At 43.9% G+C, this 16,240-nt stretch overlaps 1 protein-coding gene across 4 annotated transcripts in view; it reads left to right on the top strand.

The window, feature by feature from the left end:
• PAK3 (p21 (RAC1) activated kinase 3) overlaps window positions 1-16,240 on the top strand; it is a 460,078-nt gene that overhangs the window by 393,820 nt on the left and 50,018 nt on the right. For all 4 annotated transcript variants that reach the window (XM_069612611.1, XM_069612610.1, XM_069612609.1 and 1 more), the window contains 2 exons: window positions 8,176-8,288; window positions 11,727-11,844. In XM_069612611.1, the coding sequence (XP_069468712.1) occupies window positions 8,176-8,288; window positions 11,727-11,844 (231 nt within the window). The remainder of the gene's footprint in view (window positions 1-8,175; window positions 8,289-11,726; window positions 11,845-16,240) is intronic.

Below are 16,240 nucleotides of genomic sequence, written 5' to 3'. Positions count from 1 at the left end.
AAGTAGTTTGTTAGCCTATAGGTGAGGCTCATCTCTGCTCCTACATGTGTCGTGTCATCAGGCTACATACTAGATGTGTTTTTCAAATGATAGAATATATTTATAACGTTTTCTATTGGCATTGATATATCATGCTGTTTCTTTATTACGAAAATATTTGATTGTGCGAGTAGGTTCATTTTCACCTTCTAATGCAGCAAGGTACAAAGTAACTGGCAAATGTCCCACTTCCACGTCACATCCCTTTATTTAATAAAGGATTGACTAATCCTTGTCAGACATTTTCCATGTAAACCCAAAATGCTTCTCCATTAAGTGACGATGTGGCCCCCTAAAGCACCGTTACATGTTTCCGGGGCCCTGAAGAGGCTGTCAAACTCCCTTTTTGATTTATTTTACTGTTTTCATGTTTGTCTTTTAGACAGCAAGAAATCTGAGCAGGGCCAATGTTTAGATTTCCCCAAATCTCCATGTTAAGCCATGCTGATTCTATACAGCTTGGCTGCGGTGGAGACAACACCCAGGCAGATATGTCTGTAGCCATTACATGCAGCACTTCCTGTGTGACGGTGCCAGTACAGGGACTACACACTAGAGTGGCAGAGCCACTATTAGATCCAACTGTACTTTTGTACCCAGAATTAGAGGCCGGATGTCATAACCAATGGGGCATCAATTAGAAGGGTTCAACTGGTGCACACCATCCGGATGTGATGTGGTACTGTTTCATCTTTTCCACAAAGTCTGGTCACAGGAACTCTGGGTAAGAGCCACACTTTATTCCTGTAAGGACCCACGTGAGACTTCAAGTAAACTGGAGCCGATCCTCATGGACAAAGCACTGGGTCATGGCTAATATATTGGGCCTCATTCCGACCCTGGCGGTAAGGGGCTAACGGCACCGGTAAGGGTGCCGGTGCCGTTAACCCCTTACCGCTGCATTACGAGGTCCTTAAGCAGGTCCCACTAAGGGCGGCTGGTTTTACCAGGCGCCCTTAGTGGGAGTCGCTAAACGACCAGGGAGCTAATAACGGGCCCTATGGGGGCTCGAATGGGGATGGGTATTTTGAATGACGAATTACCGGGTCCTCCAAGGTTGGAATGGCTCGGTAATCCCTCATTCAAGGAACCCGGACCTGGTATGGGGGTAGACATGGCATTAATAGTACCATGGCTACCTCCATACTCATAATGACCCCCATTGTCTCTAAAATCTATTGTTCAATTTTTTTAATTCTTCTAGTGGACGCTTCTTCCGACCACATTGGCAGGACACTTTTCCTTCTCCTGCATTCTTTATCTCATGCTCTCGCGGTTCTTCCTCTACTTCATAGAATTCCAAGACCGAAGAAATTGCTCCGGCAAGTTAAGATGTTATTTCGCTAAGGAGAGGTTGTGGGACTTTACCATCTCTGAGTGAATTTAGATATCATGATCACAGCAGCCCTGAAGGGACAAACGCCTGCACCTGATCCTCTAAGCATTTTAGGGCTGTTATCATGTAGGTGTTGGACAAATGATACATTCCAGAGTTCCTTAGGGTGAGATCAACCCGCAGCAAGCAACAAGGGGAAGGACTCTGTGGAAAGGGTGGAATTGTGTTACACGGCCAAGTTCTTGGCTTTGTCAGAAGAGGTTATGAACCCTTCTGAAGGCATGGTTGGAGGTGCAGGGAAAAATCTAGAAGCAGCCGTAGCACTGATGGCAACCACGGCCAAGAGAGACCCATTTCCTGTTCTCCCTCCCCCCACCCCCCTTTATGCCAGTATGTGTCTTTGCAGACCCTTGCCTCCAATTTACCATAACGATCCCTGGGGATGAACTCCGAACCAAGAACTGGGACATTGAACTTTCTGCACTGCCATAGTCATTAAGCGGAAAGCCTGCTCGGAGCCGCTGGGAAGGGCTTAGCCCCTATAGAAGACTTTCCCCTGCCCATAAACACCCAGGGTTGGACCAGAGGGAACAGATTGACTAGGGAAAGCTGGCCAGTCCACACAGATGAAGGAATATTTAAACCGAGGGCACTGAATGGGAAGTGCGGGTTATTCAGCAGAGTAGAGGACCAAGAAACAAGCAGTGAAGGAGGAAGAAAAGAGCAGTGGCTGGTAGAGATTGTTGGAGCAAGTGAGGTATTGGCTTGGGAGTGAAAGTGGTTCTGCAGTTTGAGTGCATGTGGTTGTCTGGCGAGTGAGTAGTGGAAGTTAATGGAAGTTGTGGATGTGAAGTGAATGGTTTTGGGTGAAAGCAGGGCGTTTGAGTAGTAGGGCTGGGAGAATAGTAGTAGTGGGAGGAGAAGAGTAGCAGTGGACAGCGGAGCATAGCAGTGGGAGGATTACTGTAGTAGTGAGAGGCAGAGTAATGCTAGAGAGGGGGGTGTGGTGAATTAGAGTGGGGGAGTGGTAACATCAAGTGTTGGAGGCGATAGTAGGAGGAGTAAACATCTGCAGGACTGAGGACTGATAGGAGGAGTAAGCCGGAGTGAGTGGAGTGTGTCTAGGGGTAAGTGGGTGTGATTGAAGTAGTATGAATACCACTCAGCAAGTGCAAGGCACTAGGCAACTACTCATTAAAACACCAACCTCTAGTTAGAGTACGGAAAGCCAGGAAGTCCCTGAGGGAGTTAAGATAGCCTGCGCTTAGGGAGCCATCAGTAGTCCCAGTCAGCCATTAGACAGGATGGCTTACTGTTTGGTAGCGGTAACTGGAGTTGTGAATGCCTGGGTTAGGGAAGTAACCCCACCGTAGATTGAGAGAGAGAGGGACAGCCCTAAAGCCCACATCTTAGAAATTAAAACCCTTTAATGGTCTTGGAGTGTTTTCCTATGCCATCTGAGACATTTCCATGTTGGCTCAGTAAAAAAAGAATAACAAATATAGGTTTATAATGTTTTATTGGACTGAGCCTGCATTATTTTGTTATGTACCACTATTTGTATTCCAACTGTTTGCTATTGGCAAGGTTTGTTTGTTTATTATTTATAGTGCGCACCAAACCCGGAGGTATCTGGGTGCATTAAAAGGATATGCATGTTCATGGTGACAGAAAGGGCAGTATACACAGTAATTACAGGAAAGGCATAGATCTAGTAGTATTGTTGGCCATCCTTTGAGCGTTTCTGCATGGGGTCTGTGCTTACTTGGTGACTAGAGGCATAGGATTTCCATTGTATATGTAGTGGGTGTTTAGTTGGCTGCATGTTTGGTCCTGTTGCTTGGATGTTTTTCTGTAGAATTAGGTGTTGTCACATACCAGTGTACATATAGGTGCTGGCGGTTCAGAGGGTGCGCTGGTGGCCCAAATTGTGGCACTGTCTAATGTGGACTCCTTCAGTGTCATGACTTGTATCGCATTAATACCAACAATATTGCCCATTGACCAGTCTACTTAATATTTTGTGTAGTGTATGGGAATATTTTGTGTATGCCAATATTTAGTGGGCAAGAATGGAATTGTGTCTAGTATTATCTATAGTGCTGCTTGGCTGCATGTTGCCTGATTAGCTCTGGTGGTGTATTGTTTCACAGAATCACTTTGCCACTAATGCTACTATCTGATCAGCAACAGGTTATTTTTGTTGCCAGAACGCGCAAAGCACTTGGCTCTTTAGACATCTGCTCAATTCATGGGCTCATGTCTGCTATTGCACTAAACCAAGGTTGGCCAACTCCAGGCCTCAAGGGCCGGGGCCCTGATAGGTTTTCAGGATATCCTTCATTAATATTCATACATTTAGAATCATTGCATGCAAATTTATCTCATGAATATTGAGGGCTATCCTAAAAATCCAACATGTTTCCGGCCCTTGAGGCCTGGGGTTGGACAATCCAGCACCAAACAAAGTCATATGTGAGCGTCCAGTCAATCAAGCCACCTCAGCACAAAATATGCAAGTAAGTTGGCGATAGGCCTAGCAGACGAAGTGAATTGTGCCGCAACACATTCCCAAAGTCCTGGTAAGGCTTACCTAGTTTATCTTTCTATAAAAAATAGATAATTCCTTTTAAAATTACAATATTGGATGGGAAATGATATTCTTTTCAAGGCTGTCGGCCTTAAAATCATTGCCTTAAGCCCTGCTCAAATCAAAATGCCCCAGCTCTCAAACACCAATAGATATCATCCTCCTGCTTCCTCTCTGAAAGATTTCCCATGAGCACTTGTGAGCTCCAGATGCAGATTCCTTATATGGATTAGCGAATCTGGCTGCCCAAACTTGATTATTCAAATTTGTTACGTTCAAGAAGTTTGGTAGATCCTGAATACAGTGAAAATTGAAATGATTCAGGTTTCGAACTAATGTCTTTATCCAAGTTTACTCTAGAGGGCGCTTGTGTGGGCTTGCCATAAACACATTTGAAAATAAATGTTGCATCAAGACAGAAAGAATAACTCTTCTCTGCCTATTCTGCTGTTGATCAGTGAGGATGCTTCCTACAAGGCCATGTTAATAGGTTTAAAAATAAAACTTTAGGTCTGTTGGCATACCTGGGGAAGTGCCAGTATTCGGTGACCTTGGGACCATGAGCCTGAAAAGCCAGTGTTCTCCCCTGTTGGCTAGCACCGTCTCCTCTGTGTCCACTATGCCTCCTCACCAGTTGCCGCCACCGCTGCACGCCATCTGTCCCTTCCACCATCCCCTTTCTCCCACCATCCATGCTGTGTCATCCACGCCCACGCCCTCTGAAGTCACTGAAATGAAGGAGGGGCCCCATGCAGAAGCCCTGCTTTCATTTAACGTATTGTGCTTTGCAGACAAGCACTTTCGGCCAGTGTTGCCAGGTCTGCTTATTATAAGCGACTTTGGGCTTCTTTTTGCCCGAAGTCGCTTATAATTTTTGCTGGTCGCTTGTTGCGTTTTTTGTCCGCCTATTTCCCCTATTAACCGCTTATTGTTGCGCTTATTCAGTTCACTGATTCAGTGAACTGAATACGTGGTTAAGAGCGGTCAGCGGGCACAAACCGTAACAAGCAGAATCACTTCCCCGCAGTCAGCACTCTTCAATCCAATACCCGCTGCAGCGCAGCGACCCCTGCTGCTAAGTTCCATTAGAAGCAGGGGTCACTGTCAGTGCCGCAGCAGGGATGTGAAGAAGCACTACAATAAACCACGGGGAAGTTAACTCTTATTTAAGTCATGGTCTAGGAGTTAACATCCCCGTGGTTTACTGTGGCGCCTTCACTTTTCCAGATGCAGAAATGCTTTCAAGGGAAATCCTGCTTTTTTTGTCATCTACCCGTGACTTTCGCTGCACTGTAAAGGTTAAGGACACACTCCGCTAGCAGTGCTAAACCGCCAAGCCTGCCCCCCTTTTGTTGCACTTTTCCCACAGCTCTGGACACACGGTTATGCCTCCTTGTGCTGCCGAATTCATCAGGCCGATAACACAAATGATAGATATTTTTGAAATGATGTTGGAATAATTTAGCAGCAACGTAAGCAAATAGAAAGTAGTTTCTATTGCTCAAAGCTATCTTTTATTCCCACCTGACAAAAATACACACTTCGTTTGTAGAGCCAAAGGAATGTGTGCTTCTGCGTGGGCTATCTCTGGTTCTATATTGCTAACGTTTGATTTTTTATAGACATTAAGAGAGGACTGAGAGTGGTGCTGTATTTTCTTTGTTCAAATATCTCTATTGATTTTTTTAAATGGATACAAATAAACATTTAACAGATGGAAGGAAGAACCAATTTATCATTTTGGCGTTGGAGAAATAGCTGGGTTAATACTCCATTGTTCAAGTTAAAAAAAATACTGCCCCTAGAAATGTTTGCTTGCTCTTGTTATATAGGTTCTCATTTTACTTTGTGCACATGTACCTTTTGTCTTTTTGAAAAAACCTCCACAGCACATGATACAGAATCAGGAATGTGTGTTGGAATGCCAACATGCCCCATTTCATTAAGGAATGAACGGTTTCTCAAAAGATAATAAAATATTTTTGAATACAAAATAAAAACAGGATGGAATGAGTCATGTGGACATGCTTGTGTTTGACAAGTGCTAGCCAGCCTTCTTTCATATCCCATGGAGGAGGTTGATATTGAGAGGTATTGGGTGTTTACCTCGACTCCTGCCACTCTCTAACAAAGCAGGTGAGTGCGATGGCCTTTAGCACTGCATATACCTGCAAGCTGATTAGAGCAGCAAAACCATTCCTGTCCACTACCAGCTGTCTCACCCTGCCAAGAGCTTTGGTATTATCCAAATTGGACTAATGCAACGCACTTTATGTAGGGTCTAATAAACACATGCTGCAAAAAATCCAAACCTTGCAGAATAACGCCCTTAGAGCCACTTTAGGATTATCAAAAAGAGAGCATATCTCAGACATCAGAAGACAATCTAATTGCCTCTCTACAGCGGACAAAATTAAACTTAAAACAGTATCGCTCACATTCAAAAGTATTAATAATTTAGCCCCCAAATCCCTAACAGAAAGATTCAAAAGAAGAACGTCCATTAGACCCACCAGAGAAGCATATACTAACCAGTTAGTTTTGCCCCCATTTAAACTGAGCACTGCCGGAGGGAACAGCTTCCCTGTCAAAGCAGCCCAGTGGTGGAACTCCCTCCCGACCTCGCTTAGGTCTGACCAATCCTATTCACACTTCAGACTTAACTGTATCAAATGGCTCAACGAAAAGGACCTGTAACTGACCGAAACTAGGACTACTCTATCGATCAATCTGTAACTGAACGCTTACTAACATGCTCCTCCACTAGACTAGTCCACCTTGCTTTCGCTTCACAATGTATACTGTGTATATACATATCTATGTACAAATATTTGTAAATCTAACTCTGCATATTACCCTGTGTACAAACTTTTTAGGATAACCATTTTTCCTGCTGTCAATGTATTTTGTATTTAGTTGAAATGTGTTACTGTAACTTGTAAGCTTAGAGTATTCGTGCCCGGATACCTTCGGGTCTGGCGCGCGCTACAAATAAACAAACAAACATTATGTTTTTAGGCGGTAAGCTGTGGAACAAACAATTTGGAGATCACTGTGTGGCAAGCACACATAATAAAGACTTAAAAATAAAATACATTTTTTAAATAAATGCTTTGTTCTAACATTTTTTGTTTGTATTTTCTCTATGTATATTTGCGTTATTGTTATCTTTCTTATTTTTGAGACCTAGCCACAGTGTTTTTTAGAGGTGCGCTTGTTTTCTCAGCTTATTAGGTTGGGAGGCAGCTTGTTTTGGGCTTGTTTTGAGTGGGCATTCAGCTTATTTTTTCCTTTTGACCTGGCAACACTGCTTTCGGCACCCGGACAAGTAACCGGTGCTAATAGCATTAATGGCGGCGTCCACGAGAGAACTGGGTTGTTAACTGCCCTAAGCTCTCATGGAAGTGCTTGTGGGCCAAACTTGGGCTCGTGGCTTTTTTAAGCACCAAGTCTGCCCGCGAGCGAGGACATTACTGCTTCACAAAGCAAGAAAAAATAAAAATGTAGAAATCGGACTATGTCATATATACAGTGCTGTACAAATGTTCCAGTCAAACTTTCATTCTGTAGTTCACGAAATAAAGTAGCCCTGTTGGACACATACTGCACTTAAAAAGGGATTAGTTGCAATCATAGCCTGCATCGATTTTGCAATATGCACTTATTTATTTATTGTTTGCTTTTTAGGCGCTTATACAATACTGTTCATAGCGCCCGCAGGGCAGGGAGGGAGCAGGGGAGGGAAATGCATTACAACACAATATTTAAGAACAGAGGGGGGAGGGACGAACCTACTATGCCTTGTGAGTATTCAGCACGTGCTACAGATGGTACAACATCGAATTACGCTGCGGAATGCACCTGTTACAGATGGTACTACATATCAAACAGCAATCCTCTATAAAGAGAATAATAAGTGAAGCGTGTTGAAGTCACTTGCTTTTGACAAGCTTGTGGGAGCAAACAGCCTGTCGGTGAATTAAGCAGTGGTAGACCAGTATGCAGCTTTGAGGGAAGTGGTGCCGGCTAATGATCCCATGGTGCAGCTGCATTTTAATATGTTCAGAAGGTAATACAGCACTGGTGTTTCTCTCTGCCCCTCTGTTCATTGCCCCTAATAATGTTGCACGTGATTTACTCTGTCCTGTCTGGGATGCCAGCACTCTTCCAATTGTTCCATTCACAACGGTCTTCCATGGTCTCTTTTTAGGTGGCGATAAAGCAAATGAACCTCCAGCAGCAGCCCAAAAAGGAACTCATTATAAATGAAATATTGGTCATGAGGGAAAATAAAAACACCAACATTGTAAATTATTTAGACAGGTAAGTCTCACGGATCTAGAGATGGTTGACTATGTGTGGAGATGGCCTTTGCAAACACATTTACCCGCGCAATTTCTGAAATAACACCTGCCAATTAAGGTTTGTTTTTTATGCATAATTTCAATTTTAAGTAACACGAGGGATTCATTTTCAAATGTGCACCATCGTATAAATGTGTTCTGTGTAGGTGGAAATATGAGCGTATCTGCTGGAGGCCACATAACATATCTGCGAGGACACTTCTGGTACACACTGATCACATCCCTGCATTTGGAATCTCACGTTAAAACTGACATGCTTGGGAGGGAGGCCTCCTCGGTGGCGGGACCGTCCGCCCTTTACATACCTCAGCCGATGATTTTAACCAACTCCATGCAAGGGTAACCATTTGGCAGTCCTGAACAGTAGTCGAAGTGGCCGAAGAGAAATAGTGGAACTATGTTGCCTGGTTCCCCCGACCCCCCCCCCTGCACGCAATCCCTCAAACAAACACTCCTGCTGTTTAAGGGAATGTTCAGTGCAATGCAAGTTTCAACTTCTTGCTACACTTTTATTTTAAGATGAAACCATTCCGGAACGGTTTCTTTTTAAAATCAAAGGATAGGAAGGGTAAAACTTTAAAAAAGAAAGTGGAGGGGCACGGCTCCTGTCCCCTTCGACCACTGGTCCTGAACACATTGGCTGTGTCCTCGTTATACTGCAGCAGAGGAAACATTCTCTCTAGTCTTTATCTTTCCCCCATGGAAAGTGAAATCAATAAAAACTGTACATTGTTGAAAATCCTGTCTTTTTTTTCGCATGTGGAGTTTGGGCTTTGGCTCACAAGATGCAGCAAGTCTCCGGCTCTTCATCACATGAAGGAGGGAGGTCCAGTGAATATGCACGCTCGAGGGCTCACAAATAACACTTCGGTGTTTATTATGAAACTGCCTGCGCTGATTTGCAATGCCAGCCTTCACACAGCAGGGGGCGCAACGAGCATTGGGGAAATGGGCTTTTAGCTCTTGCCAGCTATGACATTCTGGGCTATGCTGATGTGTAGTGCTCCTTGGCTTGCTGATTAAGTCCTGACGTGCTGGGCTGCACAGGTGGATAAGGACTGGTTGGCATGAGAAAACATTCACATCTTGTGATCGACGTCAAACTCCTATAAAGCCTGTACACAAAATGTTCATAAGCATTTTGCCCTGAAACAATCATTGTATGGTTACCAGCTGTTGTTGTCTATCTGCCTCTCCTTTTCTCATACTCTCACTGCATTATCTTTCTCTCTGTCCCACTCTCTCCCCCTTTCAATGTGGACGTGAGTCACTTTGCCAGGTGCACATTCACGACCAGAGTGGAATAAACCCGATAGCTTGTGGGGGCGGGGAGGGTATCCATGTCAAATGAACGTTTGTTAGAGCCACCCCACCTGTTGCTGACAGATGACCTGTGCATGACCGGAGGAAACAACGTTATCTTGGAGGGAGTGGGGTGCATCTTATTAATTTTCTTTGCTAAACCAATGATTTAAAAAAAAGGAAGAAAAGGAAATTATTTCATTGGACTAACATTGTGAGCTGGCTCTTTTCAAAAGTTTACAATGCTCACTTTTGATGAACACTTCTAGGATATATTTTAATTCTAATAAGAATATTACACGTGTCTTACGTCAAAATATAATCAAAACCATTACAAATAACTGGATACATTATTTTCTGAATGGTGTTCATTCCAAGAGAGGGGGATCTGGTGCACTCCTATTATATACACTCTTACAAAATATTCTAAAGGGGAAGGGGACAGATGACACAAGTGAGGGTTCCCAGCTGCTCTGTATAAAAATCAAAGAGCATTTTGGGAACACAGAAAAGCCTACCCATCTTTATATATGAAAAATAAGTCTGAAGCATACAACCATTTTATCACAAACACTTCTCAATGCCCACTGAGCTTGAGGCTCATTTCAGCTTTTACAACATTCCTAACACTGAAAGTTTGCAACACTGACTCATATACACTAATTTGGACAGCCTCAGCATTTGAAAGGCAGCATCAAGTCACTCTTTAGGGGTTCAAGGGCCATCCGGAGAAGCTCCCTTTCCCTATGAAGAACTTTTGCCTTATCTTAGGTTATGGATGGTTCTGCACATGCTCCGTTCCCAATGCACAAACCTCCAATGAGAATGTTATAGTATATTTTCAAATATGGCGACGAACCATGCATGTCAAACTTCAAATAAGAGTTCCTTTACTGTCTTGTTGAAATCCTCCATTTAAGATGTGAGTTTAAGCTAATCTCCTACTCCTCCTTTTTAGTAAAATAACACTCCATTGCAGGATTCTCCTCCTCACAGAGAAATGGCCCAGTCATCCCTCCTTCCCCTTGATGATCTCTTGGATCATTCTTTACAAAACAAATTAGGTTAGACTGCTGGAATTGTTAGTTCCAATTGGCTAATCATTCAACACATGACTGTACTGAATACGTTCCTGGATCCCTCCTCCCTGATCTTAGATTTGTCATTTCAGACAAACCAGAAAATGAGTGATGGCTCATGTACTCTTCTGTCCTGGCCATTTCTCTCTGCTCAGCCACATTAACCTCTAATTCAATTCTTCGCCCTTCTCGACCAACTCACAGACCTCTCTCCCATTAGGCACATTGACTGTGTCTTCTTTAGGTTGCATCTAATTAGCATCAAGGACCACACACACTGGCTACTAGAGAAGTACGAGACCTTGATGTGTTTCTGCATGCTGACACTATGAATACAATTATTACTGATCTCCTTTTCTACTGTCAGACACCCTCTGGCCTAAGCGGATCGGGGTTGAAAGCCAGAGATCCAAATGTTCGATGGAGAAAAGACAAAAGATAATTTTTCCGAAATAACCTTCGGTCTTTTCTCCCCAGAACATTTCAGACTTGGCGCCTGCCCCACTCTCACGCCCCCACCGCACCCCTACCTTGCGGCCGCCGACTGTCCCTGCGACGCCTTTTCCCTTTCACTTCCGTGATTGGGAACCAGCGCTGCAGGGTCCTTTTCTTTTTTTTTGTTGTGGCTTTTTGGGATGGCTACGGGGGACACCCTCATAACCCTCGCTCACAATATAGTGAGCAAGGGTGCAGGGGGACACACCCACGCAGCCCCCAGCACTGAATTCGTGATTTGGTCGAACTTTTCGGCCGCTCAGAATTTTCGAACGGCTGAAATGTCGGCCAAATCACGCATTCAGGCTTTTAAGCTCAAACAATTTGGACGTTTCCGCCTAAGCACATACCATACTGTACCTTATTTTTAGGTCTGTCTTGTTTAGTGTCCACATGATCTGCAACCTTCTAGTTCTGAGGACTGATGCCAGTGACAGCTTGGTTCGCGCTATGTACATTAATACAAACATTAGGAAATGTCTTCTTTCTGACCGTTGTAACTTCAATATTTTTTCTTTCAGTTATCTAGTTGGTGATGAACTTTGGGTAGTTATGGAATACTTGGCAGGAGGTTCCTTGACAGACGTTGTTACCGAAACGTGTATGGATGAAGGGCAAATAGCAGCTGTATGTAGAGAGGTAAGATACTTAATTCATCATTGGAAAACAGGAAGGTCACCTAGATCTTCAAAGTACACTTCATTGCTGTTCTGCTTAGGGTGGTTAACAGCATTTCCTTTCTGCTTAGCGTGGTTAAGAGCCATTGTTTTGACACACATTCTTGTATTTAACTTTATTTTCGCACAATAAGTGCACCTAACGATTCATAAGGGGTTTACTACTGAGCTTTCTTGACAAGCTGGCCAACACAGTTGATGCATCTCAAAACCTTACAACCACACAGTAGAAAATGAAGGCTAAAGAAGCAGAGCACAACCAGTTGCGCAAAGGAAGAGGCTGGCATTACTTTTCGCACATGGATGTGATCTTCCTGTTCTGGCAGTTGTCTGTCCAAGCATTTTAGTTTTCTGCATCATTGCACCCACATGTCCCTCACTCCATGAGCTGCACAAGAGACCTTGTATTTTGGCCAGAAACTGGCTGGGAATTGTTAGAATCAATGTAGCTAACTACATACTGTTTGTACAGAGCCATGACAGATAAGCCTGAACTTTTGTCCCACATCATGGTTTCTCAAGAGGTGAGTTATTTTCCTATCTTTTTTTAAAGAAAATGTACATCATATTTAAGCAGTCCTTTTTGATCGATTTTGGACTCAATATAGAGTGCACTGTTTTAAGTAGGGCTGGTTGAGAGCAACGAGGCCCCAAGGCGGGGTGACAGAAATCGGACCATAAGGCGGAGAGAGTGAAATCCGACCCCCCAGACTGTGTGAAAGAAACCAGTCCCCAAGGTGGGCTCAGAGACACCAACCCCCAAGACGAGGTGCGAGACCCCAGGCTCCAGGAAGGGATAAAACTCAGGACATAAGTCACTGGAGAAAGTTCCACAAAGTTCCTTGGAGTGGAAACTGTGAGAAACCTGATGGTATTCTCCCACCCATGTCGCCAGGGAAGGGCCATTACTTTTGGATCCCGACCCTGGGGGTGGACAAGCGAGCAAGGATCTCCTGAGTGGCGGATCACAAGGGATTGAGAGGAAAAGCGAGGGCGAGACATGGTATTGCCAATCTCGCCCCATCTCCCCCTCCCCATTTCCAACAAATACTGATATGTGGAAGAGGCAACTAAGATCAGTAAAGATTACCCATAGGAATAACATGAGGAATATAAGGGCAACCTACCCTAGAAAGAACCCAAGCTGTTCCACTAATAGGCAGGGTCAGGCATTCACTAGTAACTATTCACACCTGACTCCACTTGACTGGTCTTTTTGCTATAAAAGGTGTGGTCTCACACAAAATGATGAGCGAGTAGGAGAACAAGCAGAAAAGCGCGTTGGGAGGTGACCCGGACCTCTGAGCTGTCCAGGACCAGAGGCCAGAGACTGGTATGCTGAGAGGCTGTGTAGCTGCACTTTGCAAATGCAGAAGCCTGGCGAGGGAGCCGTGTCTCCAGGTATCCCATGAGAGTCCACTTTTGTGAGCTGAGGGGCGTGCTGGTCTCGTGCTGCAATTGTGGATGCAAGTGCTCATTCCCCTGGGCTGGAGAGACAGCCCAAGAGTGTCCGAGGTGCCCTTTCCCAGTTGGTGCATCGCGCGCTTCAGCTACGTGCTGGGCAGAGTGATGCAATGATATTTGCAGGCTCATTCTTGTCGGCAAAGTCCTCCTTTACGGAGATCCCGTTTGAGGAGCTTTATATTTCAGTCAGGCAGACAGTAGCTTTGGTTCCCTCTGTGTTAAAGGTTGCAAAAAACCGGAACAAGGAATCGTTGAGAAGCCAAAGTGCATAAGTCAGCCCGGTGAGTCTGAAAGCACTGCAGAGCCGGGTTGCAAAGTAGCATGTGAAAAGTGTAAGAAAGAGGACAGCGTTTGTTAAAGTATTCGAATGAAGTGAAAGTAAACGCTTCAACGATGTAAAAGTAATGTCAGCACGAAGCTAGAGGGACACACGTGTGGTGAAAGTGAGATAAAGTCGGACATTGAACTTATAAGTGTAAAAGCCTCTGATTCTACCCCATGAGACAATGGTGTGCAAGAGAGACTTTATGTAAAGTAAAGGCATATCCTGACCAGCTGAATTGGTGTTTGGAACCAGAGGGGCCTACGCTTGGGGAAAGGCGCCCTGTGGAACCAAAAAGGAACTGTGACATATGGTGCTTTGTTTTGAAAACTGGAAGAGGCTTGAGCTTGGAGAAGGGAACCTGAGGGGACTATCAAGGAATTTGACTTTGTATTTTGTGGTGAAAGCTAGAAGAGGCCTGAACTTGCAGAAGGGAACCTTGAGAGGCCTTTGAGGAATCATCTTTGTGACATTGACCAAACTGAATCTGGAGAGAAGACCACCCAAAACCAACTCTGGTTTTGCCATTTTTGTTGAGCCACCATTTTTCTTTTCAAAAGGCTTCCTATCACATCTGTCTACATTGTGAGGGCAAGCATGGGTTTAGACAAACACAGACCTTTAGTTTGTACTATTAGACAAAGACGGCAATTGCAAGCATCCATTAAGGGAAAATCGCTTTAGAGTTGGGGCCAGTCAGGCATTGCACCAACCCCAGAACCTTAGTAAATAAAGGTTTTAAAACAAATGCTTTTAAGTCTGTGTCTCTCTTGATACCATGCCTGTCTCATCATTGGGAAGAAACCAGAGACTGACATAAAGTGCTTGGGAAAGAAACATTTGAACTTCTGTTTTGAAATGTTGTACGGGGTAAGGAGCCCCTTTGTTTTAATAAAGAAACGTCAGGCTGGGGTAGGAAACCAGCCACCATTCTTTCCTTGTAGGCAGAGGCCATTATTCTACTTTAACAAAAGTTAAGCTTTTTGTGTTCACAATGGTGGGGACAGTAATCGGGTACGAATAGGTTTTGTGGACTGTTGGACATCTCGGTGAGCATTCCTTTAAACTCCTTAGTTTTCTTTAGAAATGGGACCTAGAATCATAGGGACAATATAGGTTTTGGGTGTTCTAATAGAAGCCTTTGACTCAAAATGCCACCGTGTCCGTCTCCGGATTCTGACATACCACAGAGCTGTTTTGAATCCTTCTTTGGACAGCACTGGACGGGTTAATGCAGTAGTTAACACTGCTACTTGCAAACTACTTTTGTTCTGACAATGTAAACCTTTATTCTCCGACGCCCATCTCAGCCGTATTGATTAAAATATTATAGGGCCACGAAATTGATTTCTGCAATTCCTTTCTTGTAGGTTGCTCAAAAAAGCACATTAATTGCTTTCAGCCTTTACTGAATCAAGCAGCCTGGATTGCAACCAATGTTCCACCCTTTTCCCATGTTACTGTAATTCATTAATCTTCTGGAAAGGCTACACTTGGGCATCACTTCTGATTTAGAACCACACTTTCATGTCCATTTCTACAATTCTCTGGTGGTTTCTTTCAGGCCCAATTACCGTTTACAACCTGAAGTCACTTTTTTCTAGTGCCAAGGCTCAATTTGACCTCGGCTAGGGGGAAGTAGCTTTCCAATGCAAAAATGCACGATTTTGGCATGGCCTTCCAATTAGTCGAAGAAGAATGACCACTCTCTCTGTTTAGAGACCACTAAATGCTTTTCTTTCAATGTATCCTCCATGGCTATAGAACTGCAGCTTGCTCTACAATTCTGTTGCTGTACAGGCTGCTCACGCTAATGTCCCTAGGCTCTATACAGGTGCATGCAATTAAGTGAAAGACTAACCTAATAGGCTCTGTGGTTCTTTCAGATTTCGGTGGGAACTGCCTGCCCCACTGAACCCTCCTTGCCAACCACCGATGCAGTCTTCACTAAATGCTACTGCAATTTTAGCCCCAGGGTGGGATATAAAATAAACACTGCTGCCTTCATACTTCTCGTCACATGCTAAAACCTCTACTACCATCATTACTACAAGGCATACAGGGAACATACTATGCTACTCATGCTTGCTACACTTTCCTCTATTCTACTCCACGTCCCCTTTGCCCAGTATGCACCTGTAATTCTTTACAGAAAAGCTGGATGTTTTCTGCAATTGATTCTGGCTGCAGCGACACACTTTCCCTGACTCTGCCAGAAGCTTTCTATTCTTTGTTGCATGGTTGAGAAATCTTTCTCTAGGGTATTTTACACTTTATTTTTTTTTTTTTTTTTTTTTGTTGCTCAACTACATTTCCTTCAATGTATTTAATAATCTTTCAAGTCACTAGTTTGTCTCCTACCTATCCTCGCTGCCTTCCTAAAATGCAAGCTTGCCTATCTTAACTGGCCTAATCTAATTAAAACATAATGGCTAATTAATAGTACATGTAACTCTTCTATTGACAGATAACTCTGACGAATCTTCTAAAGTTTCTGCTGCTGCTGGAATTGAGCAAACCTATACTAACTGAATTCATATGGTTGTATGCCTCTTAAACTTTGATTTTCCAA

The sequence above is a fragment of the Ambystoma mexicanum genome, chromosome 5p, assembly GCF_040938575.1.
Source record: "Ambystoma mexicanum isolate Mex_15411 chromosome 5p, UKY_AmexF1_1, whole genome shotgun sequence".
Lineage (NCBI taxonomy): Eukaryota > Metazoa > Chordata > Amphibia > Caudata > Ambystomatidae > Ambystoma > Ambystoma mexicanum.
This window is presented reverse-complemented; position numbering and strand designations above follow the sequence as displayed.